The sequence below is a fragment of the Balaenoptera acutorostrata genome, chromosome 6, assembly GCF_949987535.1.
Source record: "Balaenoptera acutorostrata chromosome 6, mBalAcu1.1, whole genome shotgun sequence".
NCBI lineage: Eukaryota > Metazoa > Chordata > Mammalia > Artiodactyla > Balaenopteridae > Balaenoptera > Balaenoptera acutorostrata.
In genome coordinates, this window is record NC_080069.1 from 38,496,928 (window position 1) to 38,524,017 (window position 27,090).

The window sequence follows — 27,090 nt, forward strand, 5'->3', positions numbered from 1 at the left end:
GGGGCTTGGAGGGAGGGGGGGAAAGGCCTGATCTGTAGTGTTTGCTGATTCCTGTGGTGTAAATACCACCACCACAGCTGATTTCAAGCCCTGAATGTGATGGCACTGGACACGCATTTGGGGAGAGATGTGTATGGTGGGCTCTCCCAGACACTACCTGGGGCCCCAACAGGCCACTACCCCCAAATCATCTCCTGTTGAACTGGATCAGAGAGGAAGATGCACTGTGTTCTTCCTACCCTCACAAGCCCCAGCTCGGCCGCCCTCTCCCCCAACCTGCCCAGATGTGCTGGCTGCAAGGGTCTCACATCCCCGAAGTCAGCCCCCTGCTCAAAGGATCAAAATCTTCTCTCAGTCTCCTCCGGCCCACCCTCTGCTGTCCTGTGCTGGTCAACGCGATGACTTTTTTTTTTTTTTTTCCAAATTTCTGATTTCCGTGATTGGAAAGAGTCATGCATTCACTAGGGAAGAACAGACTAGAGAGGAAGATGAAGAATAGACTTTTAAATACATCAAGTTTGTGAATCATCAGATGGAGATCAGAATATCTATGGACATGGGCTTCCCTGGTGGCACAGTGGTTAAGAACCCACCTGCCAATGCAGGGGACACGGGTTCGAGCCCTGATCCGGGAAGATCCCACATGCCGCAGAGCAACTAAGCCCATGCGCCACAACTACTAAGACTGTGCTCTAGAGCCCGTGAGCCACAACTACTGAGCCCGCGTGCCACAACTACTGAAGCCTGCACGCCTAGAGCCCGTGCTCTGCAACAAGAGAAGCCACAGCAATGAGAAGCCCGTGCACCGCAACAAAGAGTAGCACCCGTGCACCGCAACAAAGAGTAGCCCCCGCTCACCGCAACTAGACAAAGCCCACGTGCAGCAACGAAGACCCAATACAGCCAAAAATAAATAAATTAAAAAAAAAAAAGATCTATGGACACGCAGGTGTGGGCTTCTAGAAGGAGATGAGGGATGGAGGGAGGGTTGGAAAGTCCTCAGTATGTGTCAACAGTTGAAGTCCAAGGCAAAGATGACACTACCCACTGGGAGGGGGTTAAGAGTGAACAGATGAAACCCTGGGACATACCAACACCTGGATCAGGCAGAAGAACAAGATGACTTTGGTTCTATTTCCGGAAGAGAAAGCTCCATGGCTTATCCCTAACAAATGTTTAAAAATACGTTCCTAGCCTTGCCAATTGATTAAAGGTGAAAACCCAGGGAACATTTCTGTTGCTAATTTGGCCCTTAGAAACCAAATGGCATAGCAAGGCAATTTAAGGCCAACCTCCCTGCTGTCCCAGACGCGGACTTCTCCCCATGACTGTGCTTAGGATCCACGTGGTGGGGGGGGGGGGGTAGGACTGAGGGTGGCAACACCCTAAGGGGTGTTAGGAACGGTGTAGAGGCAGTTTTTTTGGTTTCCACAATGAATGGGGGAGGGAATACCTTAGACATTAGACGCTTGGGGGTCCTCGCATCCTCCAAGGACAGGAAGTTCCACCCACCCAACATGCTGATGCTGATAACACCCTGGTGAGAAACACTGGCACATATGGAGGAGGCAATGACATTGAAAGGAAATGGCGATAAGATGCCCCTAAGTATAAGTTACCCTCTTCCCGTTCCCCTCGCCCATTGTACCGGGTTGTGGACAGTCTCTTCCTACAGACGATCCCGGTTATGATTGCACATAAATCTACCTTCTTGGCTTTCTCTGCAGGTAGAGGCTGCTCCTTGAGGCAACCGCCCACAAGTCCTCTGTGATGCATTCTCCAGGGATGCACTGGGACATCGCGATCATTTTCAAGAATCAGGTTCCAGTGCTGGGTGTCCCCAAATCCCAAGCAGTTATTTATTTTTTGAATTTATTTAAAAAAAAAAAAGATAGAGGGTGGTTAGAAATGCTTGGCAGCCAACTCCTCCCTTTCTGGCGACTCAGAGCGCTAAGGTCTAGAGCCGTTTGAGGGAATGACAAAGGCAAGCGAAACGCACGTCTCGCTGAACACAGAGTTGGGGAAAACTCTGCTGAAGGGAATGGGGCTCTGGGTGACCCCGCGGAAGGCGACCCATGCCTGCCACAAAGCCCGTGAGCTCACTGGGGGAAAGGACCATCCCTGGCTGGTGAGGAATCAGCACCGAAGAAGCCCTGAGCCCCTGATCGAGCCCTGAAAGCAGGTATTTCTGTTTTAGTCTGGATCTCTGCTCTGCACTAATGTTGCTTAACCTTGTGGAGTCCAGGTTTCCTGCAGGAACGTCCCCATCTCAGGGATGTAAAATTACAGTGCTGCCACACATACCAAGGAGTAAATGGTGGCTGTTACTAAAAATGACTCTCAAGTGTACCCTGCCACATTTGCTATTGCTGACACCCCAACATCTGCTCCCGGGGGTGGGGTGGGTCACAAGAGGAGCCTCCACGGAAACCTCCATGTTTCCCCGGGACTCAGAGAGTGGTCCACAGGATGCCGACTGTGGCAAACACATGGTGCTTACTGTGTGCAGGCACTGCCCTAAGGATATCATTTACATCACCCATCCGACCCTCCTCACCATCCCGTGAGTAGCACTATATTCAGCCCATTTAACAAACAGGGAAAGTGAGGCCCAGGGCTGTTAAACAGTTGGCTAGTTCATCCAGCTAGATGTCAGAGTGGGGACTCCTGAGTCTGTGCTCTCAGCCTTTAACCCATATTTTGCCTCTCAAAGCAAAGATGAGAGGGGAACCTTTAGGTAGATTTTGGGCTCTAACAGGGATGACGTACTATATTCACAGGCATTGAAATGACTTTCTTTGTCTCCTTACAAAAACCACAGGATAATGGTAAAATACTAAACGTAATATTCCCTCTTAAAAAAATCTAGACACCAAAAAACAAAGTGCAAATTAACGGAAGAAAAAAAAAAGGGAAAGCCAAACTGGGACCAGGCAAGAACCCACGCCACCCGGAATTCAAAATTCTGGTCTGGAAACAGCCACCCTTCCCTGAGATGCGTGGAGCTGCACCTCCTATATATATTCCTAATTATAAAAGTAGTCGAAACATATTACACCCATCCAATCCACCCAACCTCAGCTATCGTGTTGGGTGCTCTCCTTCCTGTCTTTTTTCTGGGCATTTATCCGTTGTTTCCAACCTGCCATAATAGACATCTGGGTTTGCACCCAGCGTAGCAATCTGTTTTTAAATAAAAGGAAGGATCTTCCTAAGGGGTAGATGGGCAGTAAAACACAGCACAGTCCAAGGAAAAGCCTCGTCCCTCGGCCAAGGGTGACCCTCAGACCACCGGAGATCGTGGTTTGCAGTTGATTTTTGCTTAAAGGTGAATAGACTGCACCTTCCCCTGGGTCACTGCTGTATAACAAGAGTTCCTGAGATGGTGAACAGCACTCCAAGAAAGTATGTGGCAGTGGGATTGTCCGGAGTGCTACACTTGTGAGGGGGCTCCCCGTGTGCCAGCTGAGCCCACAAAACACCCGCAAGGACAATGCTGGGGCTCAGATCAGGACGATGGCGCCGGGAGTGGCAGGTGGGTTAAAATCCCACTCTGTGGAATTCGGGAAACCTGAGAATACCTGACTCAGCATGTTTATATACCTGCTAAGGTGTTAAGCCTAATAAAGTGTTTCTTTCTACCAGTGGACCATACTAGAGGCTAAATTATTAACTGTAAAAACGTGTGCTCATCCAGCCTGTGGAAAGGCCAGATTTTGCTTCAGTTTCTTTCCACTATGGATGAATACTATAAAGGGGAATCAATTTAAAACAGCTCTTATATTGTGACAATTTGTCTATGAACGTCAGACTCCACACACGCTCAAATGTGGGGCTCCCTACTATAAAATCCAGCAAAAGTCAGAGGTTGCAAACCGGTGGCCTGAAGTTGTGTTTCATTTGGCTGAATATAGCTTCAAATAAAGTGAATTTTAAGATTAGGGGATTTTATGTGAAAGTTCATTACTGATTTGCTGACAGACTCATAGGTTTCCCCGCACCCCCCTTGTTTTGCCTGTAAACAAAAAGTTTTCTCTTGTTTTTCTAGTTCAAATTCTCCCTCACAATGAGATGGTCCGTGGTGGTACGGAGTAGGAGAATTCGAAGCCCAGAGTTAATTTAAGTCTTTCCTGTAAGAACGTGTGAATAAGGAGGGATCTCTTTCTAGAACCTCTAGATCAAAGGGGAGACTGAACCCCTGCAGTGGCCTGGGGGATCTCAGTGTTTATCAGTTCACAGGATCCAAAGCACAAAGGTGTGAAAATGAATTATCTTCCCCAGGTCAACTCTGAGCACTGGGGAAGAAATCATTCCAACCTAGGTATATGTCCCTTCTCACTCCCCCCTCAACCAGGACCAGGGGACCAGGGGACCACTACGAAAATTCAATCTTTCAGTAGCTGTGAAAGTTACTGTGATTATAAGACATTATAATCCGTCCCCCAGGCACTTTTCAATTTATATGGCAGGATCTTTGTAGGATACCTCAAGCTTATTCTGGATAATACCTTTTCAATGAGCACTTAACTGAGTAATTTTTTTTATTTCTATAAAGTTTGTTTTTTGAAAAATTATTACATGATTATTATAGGAAATTTGGAAAAAATACAGTAATGTTTAAAGAAAAGTGTTAATTAAAAAAGCAAAATCCAAAGACACCACTGTTACCCTTTTCTTTCCATGCATTTTAAAAAGACATAGCTGAGATTATAATGTGCACATAATTTATCTTCTGCTTTGAAGCCCAGGAACATCCTAAGCAATAAACTCCTGTTACTAAAACCTCTTCAAAAACATTTTCACGGCCCCAAACCACTCTATTTTATAGCTTCTGTCAATTTACTAGACCTCATTGTTGGTCATTCAATGTTTCCAATTTTTATTACTGTATTATAAATAACACTGCAATGGACATCTTTGTGCATAGAACTTTTTTCTCTGCGTTTCTTCCATTTCTTCAGGATAGAGTCACAGACATAGAATCCCTAGCTTAAAGGGTGTGACTATTTTGAAATCTCTCAGTACATACTGCTATGATGTGGGCTGGAAAGGTACACCTTCATTTACTTATTTTTGTCATGTTTCCTCAAACCTTAGAGCAACAATGTTTGATAAACTGAAGCACAAGTGATATCTTGGAGCTCGAAACATTAAGAAAGAAAGAAGCAGAGTCAGCTTTCTCATTTCCCCTCTACTTCACAGTGGGGAGGGGGCAGGTATTACAAAGCGGGTAGGAGGAGGGAAACCAGGCATAGCGACTGCAAAGAAGCCAATGATTTCCAAGTCTCGATACAGAAGAAGAAATCAGAGAGGTAGCCAATGTGTTCATGAAAATCGATATGCAAACCACAGCACAGGACCAGTGCCTTTTGGTACTACCTGTGTGTCCAAAGCCTCTTCTGTTCATCCTCATAGTTTACAAGGGAAAAAACAGAATCTTTCACATAAAAACAGAGCATTTCAGACCACAATTTCTCACCTTTCGGAGTCTTGTGAGGAGACCTGCTACGTGTTCATGCTGTTCCGATTTAGCAAGATCTTCTGCTGTCTTTCCATCCTGTTGGAGAAAAACGATTAGTATTTTCCTTCACGACAGAGAGCTGTGTTTTCCATACACCAGTACTGCCATCTGAGGCAGAAACAGTGTGACAGGCATCAGAAGCAAGTAAGGTGGACAAGAGACCATGTCCTGGATTACTTCCCTTTCTGTGGAATCCTTATTTCACTTGATTGTCCAAAAAAGGAAGATAAGAAGTAGAAAAAACCGTGCATTGGTGCTTTGAGGTCCAATGGCGAGACGTCTCAGGCCCACAGGCTTTAATCAAACCGGGCACCTCGTCAGCGGGCAGATTACCCTGCGTCCTGAGCCTCCTCTCTTCAGTTAGGCCAACGATAAAGACTGTCATTTGCTGGCAAATTCTAGTTAGTGGAAGCTAACGTCTTAAAATCCTTCCTTGGACAATCTGCAGCACTCCTATCAAGCTAGTTACTGGTAATTACTGTGCGTTTCAAAGAAAAGGCTGAGTTTTACAATTTTGATCTGAAGATTTTCGGTGAACATAAAAGGAGGAAATAAGGGTCCACAGCACTTTGGTGTTTGCTTTTTAATTAGAGAATTTTCACAGGGCTGCAGTTTCACACTGAACGAATTCCTTTCTGTTTCCAGGCCGTGAACATGCACGATGATGGCTAACATTTATTGAGCGCCTCCTAATAATCTCAGTGCGTCATGTGCAGTAACCTCAGAGCCACTCCAGGGCGGCAGGAACGCCGGCTGTCCACGCACTACCGAGGAGGGAACCGAGGCTGAGGGATCTTTCTGCTGCAGTTTTAGGAATTATTACAAATTTAAAAGTAGAAAAGATGAGAGGCAACTTCAAAAGAAATAAAAGCAATATTTTTTTAAATAAGAAGACTAAGGGGCCTTTGGCCCATCTCTCAGTGTTCACCAGTGACAGTTAAAGTTCTATTCCCCGGGGAGGCTGGGGGAATGCCCGGATCTGACTGACAGCACACCTGTCAATCTCTCAACCCAGGTCACAATCCCTACCGTCAGATCAGCTTTTCTCAGCCTCGGCACTACCGACATTTTGGCCAGGACGACCCTCTGCTGTGGAAGGCTGTCCCGTGCGCTGTGGGATGGCTAGCCTTGGCCTCCATCACCAGACACCAGTAGCATTCCCCTTCCACCAGTTGTGACAACCCCGTGTTTCTGGACATTGCCAAACGTCCCCTGGGGGGTGAAACTGCCCACCTGAGAACCACAGCCGTAGGCTGTGGTCGAAGCTCAGGTGGGCACTCCGGAGGAGGCGTGCTTTACAGTCATGCCACCCACCTCTCTCTGCCCCCCTCAAGTCCTGAAATGGCTCCAATGGGCAGACGAAAGCTTCTGGTTTGCTTTGGGGTGAATTAGGTAATTTGTCAGGCACCACATCCAAACCAGGGATGCATGCCAAACTGTCTAGATCCTTCCTGACATGATAAGAACAGGCCTTGGTTCCCAAATCTCACAGCACATTGGAATCACCAGGGTCTTTAAGAACTCCTGCTGCCGGGCTCCCACCCATATGCTCTGCTTCTACCTTTCTGGGGTGCGATCTGGACATTAGGGTTCGAAAGCCCTCCCAGGTGATTCTATTGTGCAGCAAAGTTTTGGGACCATTGCCTTAGTTGGAAGAAATCTGAGCTTCGACTTAAATTTTCTGTCCTCTGGTGTGACTGGCCATGAATTTCTCTTGAAGACCTCAGATCTGCATAGCACACAGACAGAGGATGTTCACTGGCAAAGTTACTCTCCACTGCTAAGTCTCTCAAATGTCAGGAAAACAGCCATCAATAACAATTCCTTACGTTTGCACAGCACTTCACAGTTTGCAAAACATGTTGCTCTAAAGGACACTGTTTGGGCTTCCAAAAGAAATGTCTGCCAGTGTAGTAGAAAGAGTTTGAACTTTGGAGTGAGAAGGACCCAGGTTTAAGTCCGGATTCTGCCCCTCCCCAGCTGTGTGGTCAGTCACTCGGCCTCCCGAAGCCTGGGTTTCTTCATCTACAGCATGAAAAATGACATCCTGACTGCATAGGGTCTTGAGCAGATTAGAGAAAACCAAATGGAAAGAACCAACAAAGTACCGGGCACAGAAAAAGCAAGCAGCAGTAATCATCAAAAAAAAAAGAGCTGAGAGTGTCCCAAAACTCCCTGACTTTCTGTCCAAGAGGGAAAAGGGTAGGAGCTGGATCTCTTCATACTGGCCCTGTGCTACCATGCACCCCTGAGCAAGGTGCCAGCTCTGCAGCTGGCCCACGAGCAATCCTAGCACTCACTGCCCTGCTTGTCACACACAGTGGTCTGGGAGGTCTCACTGAGAAGGTTATATTTGAGTCAAAACCTGAAGGAGGTGAGGGAGCAAGACATTTGGATACCTGAGGAAGTCTTGCAAAGAACAGCAAGTGCAAAGGCCCTGAGGCAGCAGGATGATTCTCATGTTTGAAGAATATCAAGGAAGCTGTGTGACTGGTGCAGGTGGAGCAAGGGGAGGAGGAGAAAGACATGGGGACAGGGAGGCAATGTGGATCTTTAGGGACATCCCCATCACGAGGACTTTTACCCTGAAGGAAGGTCTGAACAGATGAGGGACATGATCTGACATATGTCTGCACAGGGTCAGGCAGGCTGCTGTGTGAGGAACAGACTGTGGACAGGGCAGGATGGGAGCAGGGACACCAGTTAGGAAACCAGGACAAGTTACACGTGATCATGGCCAAGGGCTCACAGCCTCATGGGAAAATCAGCGGTCAATTCCAACAGAGCAAGAAAGGGGACGAATCACACCCACTGAAGGGGACTGGGAAAGAGGAGGTGTCCCAGGGCTCCAGTTGAATACTGGAAGATGACAAGGAGTTAGTGTTCCGGAATCGTCCTGACACCAATATCACGCACTACTATGTGCCTGGGTGCCCACTAGGCACTGAAAGGCTCTCCCTGTGAAGGCAGAAGCATGTCTTATTGCCTCATGGCAGGGGTATGTGTGTGTACGTGGGGGCACTATGTGCAAGGGGTGGGGCTGGAAACAGAGGAGGCTCCAGAGGGAAGGAACAGCATGTGCCAACTGGATGAGGTGGGAATGAGCGAGGTCCCAGGACCTGCAAATAGTCCCACTCAGTTTGGTATAGCCAAGGGGGTGCAAGGTGAAGAGTGATGTGGGCAGTGGGCAGGGACCAGGCCATGGAGGGCACATCCTGAAGGCAACGGAGCCCCGGGATGATTTGCAACTGGAGCCCACTGCAGACTGGCTTTTCCAGAAGGATGAATGTGGTGCTGGGTCGGAACTGTCAGGAGGGCCATGAGGCTACAGGTGAGGGACCAGTTCCGAGGCAGAGCTGGTCCTGGGGGAAATACACAGTGAGATTTTAACCAAGTGGAGGCAGAGGACGAAGAGCTGTGAGTTCGAGAAGAATCCAGGATGTGGCCACCAGCGTGATGCCAGGGAAGAGAGCATCCACGTTTCCTGGACCAGACGACTGGATGTACGCAGAAGGCTTTTGTAAAGGGCAGACACTGAGGGAGGAGAGCAGACCCGGAGGGAGAGGATGCAGTGTGGAGGCGGGGGGCCTTCCAGAGGTGGTGTCCACCAGGCTGGGTCCCAGCGCAGTGCTCAGGGGACAAGTGGGGCTGGAGACCCGGACGTGGACCTGAGTTCTCAGGTGCAGCTGCAGCCCTGGGGCTGGTGAGAGGAGTAGGGGGCGGAGAGCGGGAGGGCAGCCGGCCAGGGGGGTGGAACAGCAGCAAGAAGACTTGGAGCTGGAGGAGGGCAGCAGAGATGGGAGGGGAAGCAGGGGCAAGTAGGATCTTCTTATCCAAGGCCAGAGAGAGTGTCAAGGAAGTGCCGTGTCCTGCAGAGATAACTAGACATAACTGCTGGCACTTAGGTGAGAAAGACAACAGAGAAAGGTAAGGAAGGAAGTGATTATAGTACAACAAAAGTCAGAGTGGGGCTTCCACTGGGGGCAGGGGTGGGGGTGAGCTGCAGCTGGGACAGGCCACCAGGGGTTTCTGGGGTGGCCTCGAAAATTCTACCTCTTGACCTTAGTGGGGTTACAAAGGTGTTTGTCAAATCCACCAAGTTTTACTTTTGCTCATGTCCTTTCCTTAAAAAAAATGTTTTATTTTACAATAAAAAAGTTTTGAAGGCGAGGTGACTGGGGCTTCTGCAGAGTCGAGGGAACTCCGGGAGTCGAGGACAGACTGTGGTGGGCGGAGGAGAGGTGGGAGGGAAGGAAAAAGAGGATCAGACCTTCAGAAGACTCTTCTCAGTTATCCCGGCTGAGGACAGACTGGGAGAGGGAGGGTAACAGCTAGAGGCACTAGGGTTGAGGGAGGTGGTGCCCGATGGGAAGAACCCTGCGGTCAGGCAGAGGGGAAAAGCTGGCCCACGAAGAGGGCTGGGCTGTGCCGTCCAATAAGGCAGCAGCCCAGCCCACACGCGGCTCTGCGGGGCTGGAAACGAGGCCGAGCTAAGATGCGCTGTGGGTATAAAACGTACCCAGATTTCGAAGACTTCAATCAAAGAACTGGAAGTATCTCAATAATTTATAAATACTGATTACAAGTCAAAATCATAATATTTTGCACATTATTGTGCAAAATACATTACTCTATATGTTACTTTGAACATATTAAAATATATTAGTGAAATGAATTTCCTCTGTTTCTTTTTCCTTGTCAGATGCGGCTACTAGAAAGTCTAGTACGACACAGGCAGCAAGCTGTCCTTCCATGGAGCCGGCCTCAGCCCGCAGCACGGTGCCTCTGTGACGACCCGCACCCTGCGCGGAGCCCACGTGGCTTCCCCGCCCTAGGAGACCCCCGTCTCCACCATGCCTGCTGGGGGGGCCATGCACGTCCAGTCCCACCAAGCCCCACCTCGGCCGGGCCAGTCCGGGCCGTGCTCCAGCTCCGCCGGGCTGGGGCCTTCCTTCTCTCTCCACTCTCTCTGCGGAGTGCTCCTGACCCCCCTGGAAACGTCCCTGGGGACTCTGGCTCTTAATTCTCACAGGTCCCATCCAGTAACTGTATATTTACTGCTGTGACCCCTGGGTCTGACTCTCTCCCGTTAGACTAGAGTTTCCCGAGGGAGGGGCAGCTTGCCTGACTTGGTCCCTCTGTGTTCCCTGTTCCGTGCCCGGTGTGCAGTGTATGCTCAGTATCTGCTGAATGAATAAACGTCTGAGGCCCCATGAGGTGGACCCGTAGGGACCAGGGAGGAGCGTCTGCAGTGAGCTGGGAAGGGTGGGGAGCAGGAGTTACACCCGAGGGCCTCTTGAGGGGGCGGCCAAAGGCAAGGGGAGATGACCGTGGGCTCACAGTGGTCAGGGGGCAGCTCAAGGACCCAGCAGAGGCCGAAGGTCACACATTTGAGAGGTCCCGGCCCACACTGCCGGGTGGGCAGGAGCAGCTGCTGGCATCTTCACAGCCGTCCTCGGCAGTTTACTTTTTATGAGGCAACATCTGTAACAAAAACATACTTCTCCCCATCAAAATGTACATCGGTGCTGTACCGTGGAGTAGCTGGACTGAGTGCCAAGACATGGATGGTCAGGGTTTGACAATGGCATGTCAGGTCACTGCACGGCGGCAGGTGGGCTTGTGATGGGCGAGGAGGTGCCCTAAGAAGGGACAATCCCAGGTAGAGTGCTGGTAAGCACTGGGCCTGCAGAAGAGCCCAGCTCGAGGCCTCAACACTGCAGAGAACAGACCCACTGCTTGTGGGGAGGGAATCACATCCCTGTCACATTAACGCAGCCAGGGAGGCAATGTCCTAGGCCAAGAGCCAGTACCCATTTTCTGTCAAGGGCCAGGTAGCAGATATCTGGGGCTCTGAGGACCATAGTGTCTCTGTTGCAATTGCTCCTCTGCCCTTGTAGAGTGACAATGGGCACAGACAATGTGTAAACAATGGGCGTGGCTGTGTCCCAGTAAAACTTTATTAAAAGAAGCAGGCAGCAGGCTGAATTTGGCCCGTGGTCCATAGTTTGCCAACCCCTGTATGACTCTCCAGCCTCAGAGCCCTGATTTTCCCAAGGTTGGCCACCATATCTCAAGACTCCGATGGGTCTCCTTAGAGAAACACTTTATGTCAGCAAAGTTCTAGTGAGTTTTAGGAATCTCCCACATGAGCAAATGGAGACTCAATCCACTGTTGGGCCTGAAACAACTCAAATGATAATGTTTCACTGCAGCAGTAAAACAGCAACCTTATCTCTTAGCGGACATATTTTTCCTCTTTGGTATTTCTTGAAATGTGAATCAAAGGGTCTCTTCTGCAGGGAGGTACCAGGTCTGGAACGGGGAATGTCGGGAGCGAGACACTTAAAGAAATGAGATTTAAAGAAATCTCATTTTAAAATATGTCGTGGGCCTAAGAGCAAAGCTGGACTTTTTAAAAAAGAGAGAACAGCTCTTGTCACCTGTTCCCTCCACGCTGGGGGGACTTCCTCCTCCCTCCCTGTAAGGAGGGGGCACGTTTAGAAAAGATAAACACACAATCTAATGGAAAACACAAAGGCCTGTTGTGTAACACAGGAAACGAAAAGGCCAGTGGGAAACAGCAGGTGTTCCTGTCAGTGAAGGCCTGGTGGAAGAAGAGGATGATGCATTATCGGGCTCTTAACCCGGGTTTGTGTGGGCAAATGTTTACGTAACTGCAGTGGAGGAGCTGAAGCTTAACGGCAGCCTGTCTGCTCTGGAGTGCAGTTGCCAAGCAATACCTTTCCCCTTGTGCCCTCGAGGCCTGAGGGATTTGCAGTTGCTTTCTCCTGCCAGAGGGCTACTCACCGAAGTCAGCGCCTCCACGTTGGCGCCCGTCAGACAGAGGTAGCGGACCACGTCCAGAATCCCGTTGTTGGCTGCAAGGTGCAGAGGCGTCCGTCCATACTGGAAGAGACAAGAAAGACCCAGGAGAGTCCTCACGGCTGCTGCTGAGGATGACATTTATGGAGTGACCTCACAGGGCCATCATGGTGTAGGGATCTGGGATCCTCCAAGAAGAAATAGGAGGCGAGGTCTCCCTTCTCCAGAAACTTGCCATCTCCTCGGGGAGGCAAGCCAAGCAAAACATTTTCAAGTATTTCTCATTTAAAAGAGTAACTTTAAAATAAAACTTCAAAGGATGAAAGAGTGGGAGGCTTATCATAAGATAACTAAATTAAGTCTCCTGCTGCGCCAGCAGAAAGGAGGCATGAGTCAGGGCTCAAGGGCCCCAAAGTTCCGGAAAGATCTGCACCACAGTTCAAATTTAGATATAGCAAAGGAAAAAGGCATGGAAGCACAGCCACTGAAGACACTCTAATGAGGTGAAATTCCAAGGCCATACCCACCATTTTTTATGCCTATGGGTTCCCAAACCCAAGGCATCTGGAGGCACTACAGTGAACTCATGGGGCGCTGAGGAACATTTTAAATTTTTGATGGAACCAGCAGGTTCAGACACCAGGGAAACTAGTAGCTCCAGGTAGTTCAAAGTCTCAAAGTAGCTGGTACTGCCTTCCTTTCAATGACATCATGTATGCACAGCAGGGGGTTGATAAGAGGCAAATATCTTGAGAAAATCCATGTAGAACAGGATATAAGGGTGGTGGTGTCCACTCTGAGTCCAGGGTTTGAGGAGTTATGAGGTGCCCAACAAGCATACACATCCCATTAATATACAACTGGGGTTAATTAAGAATGAAATAAAAATAGTTTTCTTTCAATTTATGTGGATCATTTATTCCCACAGCTACTAAGTTGTTAGGACATAAATACTAGGTTGCTTGGATTGAACGACTTAATAAACAGAACTTTAGGTATTTCTTTTGCTCTGGGGGAGCCATGAAAAAGATTACTAAGACACTATGGAAGTTATGAACTGAGCAAGTCTGGGTGTCTCTGCTTTATGCTGTTTATGTGCAAATACAGGTTTCTGTTAGGAAGTTAACACATGCTCAGGTAGAATATCCAAACAACACAGAAGGATATATGGTAGAAAAATGAAGTCTCCCTCCCCCTCCCCCTCCCCCAAGTTCCCCTACTCAGAACTAGCCCTACTCAAACCTTCCAGGCTTTTCTCTATGAATCCATAAATGGAGAGAAATAATCTGAAAAGCCAAGACATTAATCACACTCCACCTTCTATTCTGTCCCTTGCTTTTTTCACCTAACAATAGATTGTGAATAATTTTTCATGTCTATAAGGAAATCTATTACGTTCTTTCAGATACCTGAATAATATTCAATATACGGCTATATCATAACTCATTTAGCCAGCCTGCTGAGGATGGACACTTAAGGTGTTTCCATTTCTTGCGATTATAAATAACGCTGCAATGTATGTGCATATTTATGTTTTGTTTACTGTTAGCTTCTAGAGTGATTTAGAAAGCAGATACGAAGCTTTCAAATACCCTAGAGTTAAAGTGAGAAGGAAAGGAGGAGGTTTGGAAGACCTGGAGGAAGGGTTTGGATTTCTGTGTAAGGAAGATAGTCTTGGTTACAGGATGCATAGTTTTATAGAAGGGAAGAAGGTCAATGAAGAGGCGTGTGATGAATAAAAGGGACTAGGAGAGTTTACACTTTTGATGGCCCCCAATGATTGACAGAACAAAACCCAAACTCCTTAGCATTACATTCAAGGTCTTTCACCATCTGGATTCAGTGCCCCTTTCTAGCTGCCTCCCTCCTCTTCTTGAAATATGCTTTCCCCTCTTCTTCATCTGTCCAAGTCCTACTCATTTAAAATGATCACCTCTGAAAAGCTTTTCCCGGTTTCTTTAATGTCCAGATGTCCATGTTTCCGGAGCACCTGTACCTCTATCACAGCAGTGATTGCAATATGAGATGCTGTTATATTGAAATGTCTGTGTGTCTGTCCAAAAGCAGCCTGAGGGCAAGAACCATTCCCTGCCGTCCATACCCTGCCTACCCCTACTCCCCACCCACGCCTGGCACAGTGTTGTCACAGAAGGGCATTCATCAATGCGTGGCAGGCACGGAATTCTCTTGCAGGCTCCTGGATGTGTGTGCGCATCTGTGTGTGTGTGCGTGCACACACACGTGTGTATCGACATGCTTTTTCTACTTTCGCTGATAAGAAGAGCCAATCCAGAAAGGAACAAAGGGTTAAGGGCCGTGCACTCTGCATCATCTAGTTCCTCTCCTCTCCCGCATTTCCCGATGTGGTCGAGTAAATAGCCACTCTCCGGATTTTCACATGAGAAGAATGCAGACAAAGACATGTCTGTTTCACTGCAATGAGCGTCAAAAATAGTGACAAGTTCCTGTCACATACTGCTGACAGGGGTACGATCTGAATGACCATTTTTATCTCCAGGGGAATTGAGTCCAGGTAGGGAAAAGGCAGGGCACACCATGGGAAAGGAGTGACAGTCTGCCTGTGGGACATGGGCCGTCACTGTGCCACCTCCACGCTGACAACTGGTTACCGGGGTGAGACCATGTAAAGCCAGATGTGCTTTCTGGAGAAATAATGCCTTTCTCTTACTTTTCTGTGCATCTTTTAAGCTCCTCTACAGCCCCAATCATGTTTCCTAAAATAAATAGCGAAAAAATGAACAGGAAAACAAGCTGACACCAACCCTTCTGAAGAAGGCGTGAGACCCACAAAGTCGCGGTGTACAATGGCCAAGTCAAAGGTATTCAAATGAGTGCCACGAGGTTCCTAAAGCTGCTTTCTATTCATTTAAAGACTCCTGGAAGGAAAGCCAAGGTCTTGATGATGCTTAATATTACATTTAGTTTCCTCCTTAAGCCACTTATATAACTGACTTGGCAAGGTTAGAATAGGATAAACTAAGAAAGCAACCAGCAGCTAATGGATAAGACCTAGTATATTGGCTTTTCATATTTCCAGAATATGAAGATTACCAATTTCAATTCCCATTAGAATTAATCACATAATATGCAAGAGGACTATTTTTTTTGATAGAAGCATCATTTTCCAGTTGTTTCAGATATTAATTCTTTTTACCTCAAACAAATCATAATAAAATTCTGCTGGTATCATGTCTACCATTTATAAACAAACATTTCCTGTAATTAAAAAATTAATTCTACTTGGACTTTGCTTTTAACATAATCATAACAGAATAGTGCTTGCCTTTCATACAGTTACAGGGCTGAAACCACATGAATATCCAACTGTTCTATCATATTTGGTAATGAAAATCTAGATGGTATTCAGGGAAAAGAGGTGTTAGCTAATTTCTAGGAGTCAGCATGTGGGGATTTTTATTTCTTTATCATTCACCAAATGATAGTATCCTCTTGGTCTTACCAAACTTATTAAGCACAAAAAAGATGTTATGAACTTTTGACCATAAAACTCTCAGTGGGGGAAACTGAAGAAATCTGGCCCTAGGAATTTCAATCACATCATAACTCATTAGGTGTTTCCTGAAGACTCAGTGCTCCAGGAAGATGCCCCAATTTGTACCATGTTCTGATTCCTCTACAGGAGGGGACGCGCATGCGTGCGCACGCAGGCACACACACACACGCACACACACACACACACATGCACACACACTCTCTCTCTCTCTCTCTCTCTCTCTCTTTCTTGATGCCCATAAATGGTAAGCCAGGCTCAGCAGGAAGTACTTATTAATGTAATTTTCTGTTACTCTAGGAAATTATTCAAAAGTCTGATGTAAAATATACTTAAAGTGGAGAGCCCTATAAAAAGGAACAGGTTCATATAAGCAATACTGACTTCGAACAATGAAAAGATGCAGAGAGAAACTTGCCCAAACCCGGAAACACGTGGACAGACAGACACAGACAGACTCTGCAGGGATCTTCCTTCCAGCTTTACCTTGTTGGAGAGATCCAAATTGCAGCTGGCTTCACAGAGGGCCACCACAATCGGCACGTTGCCGTCTTTGCAGGCCACATGGAGGGGGGTGTTGCCATGCCTGTCTTGGAAATCGACGGAACAGCCCTGGCTGATGAGAGTCTGGATGACCTCCATCTGACATCGTCTCACAGCAAGATGAAGAGCTATGTGTCCGTCCTGCAACAAACACCAGGGCCGTGAGCGCTTTCGCTTGGGCATGTGGGCCTGGCCGCTTGCCTTTCCAGCTGCACTGGGCCAGGTTTAATTGGCAATGGGACCATTACTGCAAAGCCTGAAGGAGGATTAAAACCGTGAACTTCACTCCTGGTGGGGTTGGGGCGAGGCCCCATACATCTCACTCTGAATAATCACAGACCAAGCTGACCGTCAGCTTAATTAACCTAGGCTTGGCCAGTACATTCGGGTAGGAAGAGTCCACACTCCTTTTTGTCTCTGCATTTATAGGACTTAAGTTATTTTTGGTACTCCAATGGCCTGTTTTATCAAGTATTTGAAAAACACTTTTCAAAACATTTGCTCAGCAATCTTTACTAACTTCCTAAGTAGAAAGTTTATTATTTTATTTTACACCAGGAGAAACTGAGAGAGCAAGGCGACTTGCTGTCATGTATATGAGCATCAGCCCGGGATTCATTCCACCTGCTATAGAACCCCCGGTGAAGAAACGTGTTGAGTTTTAGGAGCTGGGTAGAGGGAGTTTGGAAACATCTCTGTAACGTACTTGTTCTAGGGTTGCTCAATGTCAGCACTACTGACATTTGGGACCTGTCCTGGGAATTGTAGGCTGTTCAGCAGCACCACTGTTCTTCGTCTTCTAGATGCCCCACCCTGGCTGTGACAACCAAAATATGTCTCCAGCCACTACCAATGTCTCCTGGGGGCAAGGTCACCCCACTTGAGAACTACTTCTCTGTACCCAGAAAATACTCCACAAGTGGCAGTTCCTAAATTAACCACAGTGTGCCAGATCTAACTATACATAGCAACATCACAGCCTCATTGTAAGTACAAGTTCACAATAAGAACAGATTACGCTGAATTTGCTTAATTAAAAAAGGAAAACCTGGCCTGGAATTGAGATTGCCAAACAAATAAGAATAGTTTATTGTTTTTCTACAAAATAGCAGGTGATGGAAGTAAATAAACCACATATTTCTTTGTCTATCTACAAATTAATAGTGTGTTGCCAATTTCAGTCCTAAATGAGGATTTGTCTTGGGCTCTGTGATCATCACTGTACCTGCTCCAAAGCTAAAAAGGCTAAAAATAGAGACCTGAGTCATCTGACCAATTCGTAAATTTTGTTACAGCCCACAAATGAATATTAATTATTAAACAGAATCTAGAATCACAGAATCTTTGGATAGGAGAAGAGAAAGGATAATATAACTTGTTGTACTCAAGTTTGTTATTTTAGGTAAACTAATTGAGAAGTCTTGTGGTCCCTCCAGCCCCCCAGATCACTTTTCAACGAGTGGGATATATTGACCCACTAAGTACCTTGTCGGATGCATTAAGGTCGGCTCCGTGCTCAGCCAGACACTCCACAATGTCGTGGTAGCCCCTGGCGGAGGCTGTCAGGAGGGGGGTCTCTCCTTCTCGATTCTTAATGTTCACATTGCAGCCGGCTTCACAAAGGGCTTTGGCCACAGAGTAATAGCCGTGCCAGGCAGCACAGTGCAGGGGTGTTTCTTCTTCCTGGCCAAGGAGACAAGTACATAGAGGAGGAGAATGCAAGACTATGAAAGAAAGTACAGGCATGGTGAGAGTCCTGGCCTAACTTGGCAGCAAACTCAAGGCAGCAGATTTAAAGAGCTTGTAGCTATTGGAGCAAAACGTTAATGTGAAATAATGGGCATGGGTCTGACGGCTTTCCTTAATTCAAATTCAGCTTTCTCAGCATTTTACTGACAACTGACTTTGCGGAGCCCACTGGAACCAGCGGCTCAGCTCTTCTGAACAATAGAGCTTCTGCGTGGGTGGATTTATATCATCTTTCTTGTAAAAGTGCTGTCTGTCCTTTACTTCATTGGAGACTACTAACCACGGGACAGCACTTCTCTGAGCAAGAACTCTTCTAACAATCTTGATGCCTCAAGATTACTGTCATGTGTATAGCATAAAGACGAGTCACATAAATTGATTACTGCTCTGGCAAAGAAGGGACCAAGACAACCAAGTTTAACAAAAATGGTTGGTCATGAGGTCTACATATTCACGATCAACATCATTAGACACATGTATCTGTCTACGAGAGGCTGCTGTACTGTAGTGGTTATGAACACAGACTCTGGAACCAGACTGTGTGGGCTTGAGCAGCGGCTCCACCACTGTTGAGCTGTGTTACCTTGGGCAAGTTCCTGAACCTCTCTCTGCCTCAGTTTCCTCATCTATAAAATGAGAATTATAGGGTTGTCCAGAGGATTAATGAATGAATGAATGAATGTTAGTGCTTTTGTTTGAGTCCCTGCCCTCTGTAATCTAAGCAGAAAACCTAACTTGGATAAAACTCCATAAGACCCAAACATATCATCTGGCTGCCTGTATACCCGTGCAAAAAGCAGAAAGAAGTGAGGACATCAGGTACCATGACCCACCTTGTCCTGGAAGTTGGGATTTGAGCCAAAGCTGCACAGTAACTGAACCACATCGGCATGGCCATAGCGAGCTGCCACATGAAGGGCTGTCTCTCCAGACTGCAAAAGACACAGCCAAAGATTCAGAGCCCCCTGGGAGCCATCCCACTCCCACCCATGCCTGGCTCCACATCCTCCCCTGAGGTGGTACCTGCCCCTCTCAGGCCAGACGCCCCTTTGGTGACTGGGCCAAGGACCCTGGGGTGGGGCACCCACTATGTAGCTAGCGTTAAATCCACACACGTGGCTCATCCTGTGTGTGATAACCCTCCCTCCCTAAGCAAGAGTGCATTCCCTTTTTTGTGATAGCTGGTCTCAATTTTCTTTATATACTGACGCTTCCAGCTATGTGATTTTTTTTTCAAAACACAAAATTCCTTTTTTAATATTAAGTTCTTTAAACACAGGGTTTTATTTATTAGCAAGTTTCTGATTTCAGTTTGTCTATGTTTAGAATGTAATTGCTTACATTCTCAGAGATTTTTAAAAACATTACCATTAGCCCATACAATAACATTCTATGAATTAGTAATAGATGCAACTTCCTTAAGATATTTTATTTATATCTGCCATGAAACTGTCAGAATAAACTGATCTAAAAACATAACAGAATGAGATACTTGTTGCCACCCGACAGAAAACTGCTATAATAAATGTATGTTGGGACTTCCCTGGTGGTCCAGTGGTTAAGAATCTGCCTTCCAATGCAGGGGATGCAGGTTTGATCCATGGTCAGGGAACTAAGATCCCACATGCCACAGAGCAACTAAGCCTGCATGCCGCAACTACCGAGTATGTGAGCCACAACTACAGAGCCCACGTGCTCCAGAGCCCACAGGCCACAACGAAGAGCCCGTGCACCTCAACGAAAGATCTCAAGTGCTGCAACAAAGACCTGATGCAGCCAAAAATAAATAAATATTTAAAAAATAATAATGAAAAATAAAAAAAATAAATTATGCCTTTAATGTGAATGTCCTCCCTTAGATATGGTGCAGTGCACAACCCATACAACTGTATGTGGCAGCCCGGACTGAACATGACAAATCAGTCTGCTAGTAGTAGAATCAGAGAGGGGTTGCATAATGGAATACATAACAGATGAGAAAATAGGAATCTTAAGTTCAGGTCCCAGCCCTGCAATTAATTCACAGGGCCGCTGTGTGGACTGAATGAAACATGGGTACGTGAAAGTAAGGTACCTTCCTAAACCAATAATTTTGATAACATCTTTACCCCAAAAGCCTTACTTTACAGGCATTGTCTCATTAACCCTTCTAGTGCCAGTGGTCGTAAGGTCAGCACTGTCAGTCACATCAAAGAGGAGGAGAATGGTAGAGATGTGTACATGGCGGGTCAAGAAGAGGACCAGGACTCAGGTCACTTTCTGGTTGTCTTTCTGGCTGAACTTTGAGTTTTCATGTTATGGGGAAGATAGTTCACTGCTTATATAACATGGCAACCACTTGGCAGATTTCAGCTAAAATCAGATTTTAATATTAGACTAAGCCACCAGCAAAAAGAAACTTCTACTTAAATTCTATGTAGGAAGATTTTGGTCCTGAATCCTTGTTCTTTGGGTCATGATGCAGATGGCATGCCTTTTATTACTTTCCTTAAGAAGAGAAGTGACCTTACCTTGTCTTTAACATCCAAAGGGCATTTGTTCTCATTGAGAAATTTCAAGGTATCTACATGGCCATGCCGAGAGGCCCAGTAGATGGCATTGGATCCACCCTGTACAAAAACCAAGGCAGAGTCACATTCCCAGACTGGATCTGAATGCAAATATCACTCAGTTGCTATATTTCCCTTCCTATGTGATGACAAACTCCAAAGGAGCAACTCCCAAGAGGAATAAAACCCCATTTCACTTTTCAGTTTGACAAAGGGACCAAGGTTATGTAAGACATTAACATTCCAGGAACCTGGGTGAAAGGGATAAGGGAGCTCTCTATACTATCTCTGCAGATTTTTTTTGGTAAATCTAGAATTATTTCGAAATAAAAAGTTGTTTTTCTTTTCCTAAAACCTTCATTTCAACTTCTGGTTAGAATTCCCTATATTGTCAAGGGCCAGATCTAGTCCATTTACAGCTCAGTTGAAAGTCTACAGCTGATGACAAACCCGTTGTAATGATGATTAGCTGATCATCACTTGTGTCTACACTTCCAATGTGGTCTACACCTCAAAGCATATCCTCCTTACTCTGTTGCCCTAATTAATGTGTGGGCAAATACATTTCTGATGAGATTAATTGGATAATTAAAACATTTTCAATGTGACATCAAATAACACCGCTGAGTAAATATGATCAGTAAGGAGTCAATCTGGGGCAGGACACGAAGAAAGGATGATGTCGAGCAACAGAGCCACGAGGAAGATGAATGTTTGCCTTTTTCTCTGTAACATGTTAGACAGGAACAGGCTATTCAAGTAGTTCATCTTCCTTTATAGGAAACTGAGATATAAAGTAGGGCATATGTGCTATTTTTCTCTATTACCTTTTGATTAGAGACATTTGGAAATACTTAAAAAATTAATTCATTTGCAATAAAACAGAATTATGACCTTATCCTGGATATCGATTCTCGAGCCTCTTTTAATGAGCAACTGTAGTATTTGAATATTCCCACAGCCAGCAGCAATAAGTAATGGTGGTGTCCCATGCTGGAAAAGGCAAGAAAAAAAAATAACGATTTTTCAGGTTTGGTAGGAAAGGAAAAGCCCAAACTACCCCTGCTGCCCCAGACACCTTCCTGTGTCTCCACAGACACAGGACACATTCCCGTCCTGCGTGACAGGAATGGAAGACAGTCAGAAGGACACAACATCTTCCTCTTTTGGATTCACAATCAAAAGTGACATTTTCATTTGCACGATGAGTACATTTAAAATTTCATGGTTAGAGGCGAGTGCTAGGTGCATGTAGAAAGGCCCTCAATGCAAAAAGACCTTATTCCTAACTCAGCTCACTTTCTAAGCAGAAGTGATTTTCCCCACAGTATGGAGTTTACAACAGTAAGGGAGAATGAAGAGCAGATGGGGTCTTTCCACCTTGGACTTGGTGGTGCCCAGTCACCATAACCCCCCGATCCCCACTACCCGTGGCAGGACAGCATCAGACCTTGTTGGGTTGGTTAACATCATAGTTGGACAAGGAGCCCAGGAGGTGCTGCAGGCCTGGGACATTGTCATCGTTGATGGCATGGATGATAGCTTTCATCACGAAGGAGTCTTCCTCATCCTTGAGAGAGACGTGGAAGAGGGAAAAAGTGTTAGATTGCTGGTCATGCTGCTCCTTTTACCAACATCAGAGAAACCAATGCTCATTTGTTAAAAGGAGCGTTCAGGGGAAAGTAAGCCATTTAATCCCCAAATCCACCTGGTCATGAAGGGAAGCAGGAGGTCATTTTTTTCCCCCTTCCATGTTGGGAACTAGCAGCACCTACTATTTACCTGTGTCTTTATGTTGCCTGCATTATAACCCAGAGAGCAAACAGCTCTTAAGATTCAGATTTAGAACAACGATTGATGACAAACTACACTTTGTGTTTATCTTAGGAATCTTTAAAAACATATAGTCCCAGAAACCACTGTAGAAAATTTCAGGTCTAACTCAGATTCTAAAAACCATAGAACCAAGGAAATGATATCTTTGAATAAGAAAGTCTTACTTTGTAATTTTTGCAATTACAGATTGTCATTTTTTGAGCACTAGAAATTCTTCATTCTCTAGGTATTCTACAACATAGCAAAATTCTCTGAAAACTGGCCACAATTATTAAAAAAGAAGGTATGAGGGCTTCCCTGGTGGCACAGTGGTTGAGAATCTGCCTGCTAATGCAGGGGATACGGGTTCGAGCCCTGGTCTGGGAAGATCCCACATGCAGCGGAGCAACTGGGCCCGTGAGCCACAACTACTGAGCCTGCGCGTCTGGAGCCTGTGCTTCGCAACAAGAGAGGCCGCGATAGTGAGAGGCCCGCGCACCGCGATGAAGAGTGGCCCCCGCTTGCCACACTAGAGAAAGCCTTCACACAGAAATGAAGAACCAACACAGCCAAAAATAAATATAAAAATAAATAAATTAAAAATTAAAAAAAAAATATATATGAAATGCTGAGAACAGAGGCCACAAACTGGCAACCTAAGGGCCAGACCCACATGATGTTTTTTTTTTTTTAAAAAAAGAAGATCTGAAAAGGGGAGAAATGTAAAAATAAAGGCCAGAAAAAGGAAAATGGATGCATTTCATTTACAAAGAGAAAATAACTAGATACTGTGGAACAGTAAGTTTGTTAAATTTTTGCTACTTTGTCAAAGTACTTTTTAAAATATATATAATAAGAAATTTGCACGATATGGTAAATTAAAACAAAAAAAATAAGCTAGAAAAGTCCCAAACAAAAGTTTTGGACTTACAGAGGTATTGCTACTAAAATTTCAAATCTGGAAAAGCGTACCTACAGAGGCTGAACCTCTGCCTGTGGGGGGTGGAATGGAGAAAGCATTTCTCTGAACTCTGCTTTCTCTTCTCTATAAATCTGAATCCAAACAAGCTTCATGAGGGACGTAATAATATCTGCACAGAGTACATGTTTAAGAACACCACTGGTTTTGCTTTTCTATCACAATCCAAGTTGAAGACTAAGAGACATTTGCCTGAAAGTGAGAGTGACAAGAAATGGGAGAATGGGAGGAATAAGCACGTTGTTGTAACACGGCCTCACAATCAGCAGGACACTGAGATGATGAGAGAGAGACCCTGAGGGCTGGGGAGGGGGGTCTTCCCACCTGGAGCTTCTACACAAGCCCTGTCCCTCTCTTACCCTAAACTCTTCATTGCAACAAACTGTCTCCCAACTGATTATTCAGGGCAATTTTAATTTATAAGATTTCATTGTTCTCATCACCTTACTTAGATTAATAGTTTATATCTTGTCTTGGTTCCACTGCCACCCTCAAACAATTCCCCAGTCCAGCCTTCCTCCTCTTTCTCTCCCTTCTCCTCCTAACTTGCTTCTCTGCTACTTCTTTTTTTCTTTTTAAAATTTCCTATCTCTTTTCAGGCTATAAGGTTAGATTTGGAACTTGAGTAAAACTACTGGCTTCACAGCAGCATAGCACAGGGAGATCGGCTTGGTGCTTTGCGATGACCTACGTGGGTGGGATAGGGAAGATGGGAGGGAGGTTCAAGAGGAAGGGGATATGGGGACTTGTGTATGCATATGGCTGATTTGCTTTGTTGTGCAACAGAAACTAACACAGTATTGTAAAGCAATTATACTCCAATAAAGATCTATTAAAAAAACAAAAAAACAAACAAAAAAAAAACACAAAAAACTACTGGCTTCAGGGAGTATAAAAAGAGCTGGTGTCTGCTGATGTGTGATCCTGCCCTTGGAGTCCCCGGATTCCACTCAGGAAACACTGACTATTCAGTTACAGGAGCAGGCTGGTTCCCACAGAACCACCCTTTCTGCCTTTTCTGGAGTCCCCTTTACCTCCAGGGTTCACAAAGCCCCGTTGTCTGACTGTTGGGGAAAGTCTCGTTGAATTCTGATGTGTCCAGTCATATCTGAAGAGTTAATCTGTGATTAGGTTTCAGTTTGGATTAAGGGAAAAAAATCGTGGAGTTGTTCTCAAGGGCCTTTGCAAGTCAATAAAACATCAACAAAGTGAGTGGGTTTAGCTTTCTGGTCTACCATGAACTATATCAGCCAGCCTCACTGCATTTCCCCTGATTTTCTGGTGTGTTTGTGTGTGTGTGTGTGTGTATGTGTTCAGAAGGAGGGTTGTCTGCCCCTTTTGTACTATTACAGTCTAAGATTCTCCAAGGTTGGTGGAAACAGAGGGCTCTCGTTTTAGTTCATGAAAATTAGAATATGATCTTTCCTCTTCTACTGGTCAGCCTCTCTTTTATCAAACTGTGTTGGGGGGAAGAGGAGGGTGGGAGGGTGGAAGTGTTAGAGGTAGTAGATATAGCCAATCAAAACAAAGAGGAAAAAGGACAAAACAGTAATAGAGTAGATCAAATCAGCCACCCCAACTCCCCCACTCAAGAGGAGGAAGAACAGGCCTGATGTTCCCAAGACTTCAGGTTTTCTGGGTTGCTGAACAAATCAAACAACCTAAACACGGTAAATACACAGTGCTAAGAACAAACCTATCCAGGGAAAAGGTTTGCTTACCAGAGTATCATCGCTTCTGGCAACACTCATGTTACTTCTGGACAAGAATGACCTGGATAATCTTTGGCACAGTGATATCAAGCGAACAGATTGCTTTAAAAAAAAAAAAAAGAGAGAGAGAAAGAGAGTGTGAGAAAAATGCAGGGGGAGAGGAGGAGAGAGAGCTTACATAACAATACTCAAATTAGTGCAAATGACAAAGCCTTTGAGATAGCATTCAATGCTGACAGCATGTATTATTCTTCAGGGGTGGGCGATCCCACAAGCAGGTTGGATCATATTTGCTTAAAGAAATTTCTAAAGGTCTTATAAATCAAGACAACAATAGAGAGAGATTCTCCTGCATTTCAGTATTAAGCTGCAGAACTGGATGCATCCCTTCTGTCTCCATATTCACTCTCTACTCTTTGAGGAATAGGATCTTACCCTAACAAAGCCCTTGCACGTCCCTCCTCAGAGAAGCATGGTATGCAAGGGTCTTGCCCTGTGTCCTTGGTGCCCAGGCAAGCTGGTAATGGCAGACAGTGTGACTCTCAAAACTCATCCAGTTGTTGGAAATGAGCAGGTTGGGGACTCTTTAGCCTATAGGACAAACACCTCTGCATTTACTCTCAAAGGCAGAAGCAATAGGTAAAGAGTGTGTGTGTGTGTGTGTGTCTGTATGTGAATGAAAGAGAGGGAGAGAAAGAGAAACTTATGGTGGTTCACTCTACATTTTAAGCCTTATTTTCAGGGCTTCTTTGAGACTAAGAGTCAAGTCTTGAGTACCCCATGGCTGTGGTCCTCCTCATCTCTATCAAGGCAACCCCAACCTGATGAGTACAATGAGGTACACTTCTGGCCCAGTGATGAGGAGACATGGCAAGTACCTGCTTCCTCTGGGCTTGACATGACCCTGTGCACAGGAAGCCATCCTGTCCCCTTCTTAACCCTGAATTTTTATTTGTTCAAGGTTGGCTGGAATGCCCTTTAGAGCCACATCCTACTCAGCCCCTGCAGAAACCATCCACACTGAGAAGGGATCACATTGCAGATGTTCATGGTCAAACCCCACCCCCATCCCAACCACTCACAGACCAAGGCTGGATTTAGAGAACCATTTACACAAGTTCTGGTATAGTCATAATGCTATGGTGCTTACCACAAGAAACAAATCTATTTAAAATGTGGCTTGTTGCATTTAGAAAAAGACTGCACTATAATTTTATTGTACTGATTTAAAAATTTGCCTTGGGAATGGTTTTAATTTAAAAAAATGCAAAATTACATGTGAAAAGATGAGTTAATAGGACTGAAATAGTATTTTTGATTGTCTTTGAAAATAGGGTAATGGTGCAGATGACTACAGAGTGAATTTTTAAAAAGGATGCAGTTCTGCATTGCCAGTATCAGAAGAAGTAAGCCCGGAGCAGAGGGAGAGCCACAGGGGACAGAGAATTAGTTAATCCCTTCAAATCAAACAATCTTACTTTCCATTTTTTCCGGGCTGCGAACTTCTTGAATTTCTCCATGTTTACTGCCGATGCTTTTCTACTAAGTGCTTGTTGGGTATCTTTAGGCTAAAATGAAAATCCAAGGAAGACAATTTAGAGCTCTTAAATTATAGAAATATGTTACATGACAACTTTTGAAAACCTCTCATTATTTGGGATGCTTACACATTCACCTTGCTAAAGTAACAAAACGAGCTGGGATAATATGCCTGATCCAGGAACCTAGTCTCCAGAGGCTAAACTCTTGTGGCTAAGGGTTTGAGCAAATCCATGAAGACTGGATCTTGAGGGAAAGTTGAAAAGTTGAGCTTGGACAAGCTGAATTACAACTTTCCATAAGAGAGTCTGGGAATGGCATGATTC

General features: G+C 45.6%; 1 protein-coding gene across 4 annotated transcripts in view; it reads right to left on the reverse strand.

The window, feature by feature from the left end:
* DAPK1 (death associated protein kinase 1) overlaps positions 1-27,090 on the reverse strand; it is a 210,895-nt gene that overhangs the window by 33,843 nt on the left and 149,962 nt on the right. For all 4 annotated transcript variants that reach the window (XM_057549198.1, XM_057549201.1, XM_057549199.1 and 1 more), the window contains exons 10-19: positions 26,704-26,793; positions 25,235-25,327; positions 22,170-22,289; positions 21,614-21,712; positions 20,681-20,779; positions 19,004-19,102; positions 17,907-18,104; positions 16,365-16,562; positions 12,332-12,430; positions 5,480-5,557 (exon numbers count right to left, since the gene is read on the reverse strand). In XM_057549198.1, coding sequence (XP_057405181.1) covers positions 5,480-5,557; positions 12,332-12,430; positions 16,365-16,562; positions 17,907-18,104; positions 19,004-19,102; positions 20,681-20,779; positions 21,614-21,712; positions 22,170-22,289; positions 25,235-25,327; positions 26,704-26,793 — 1,173 coding nt within the window. The remainder of the gene's footprint in view (positions 1-5,479; positions 5,558-12,331; positions 12,431-16,364; positions 16,563-17,906; positions 18,105-19,003; positions 19,103-20,680; positions 20,780-21,613; positions 21,713-22,169; positions 22,290-25,234; positions 25,328-26,703; positions 26,794-27,090) is intronic.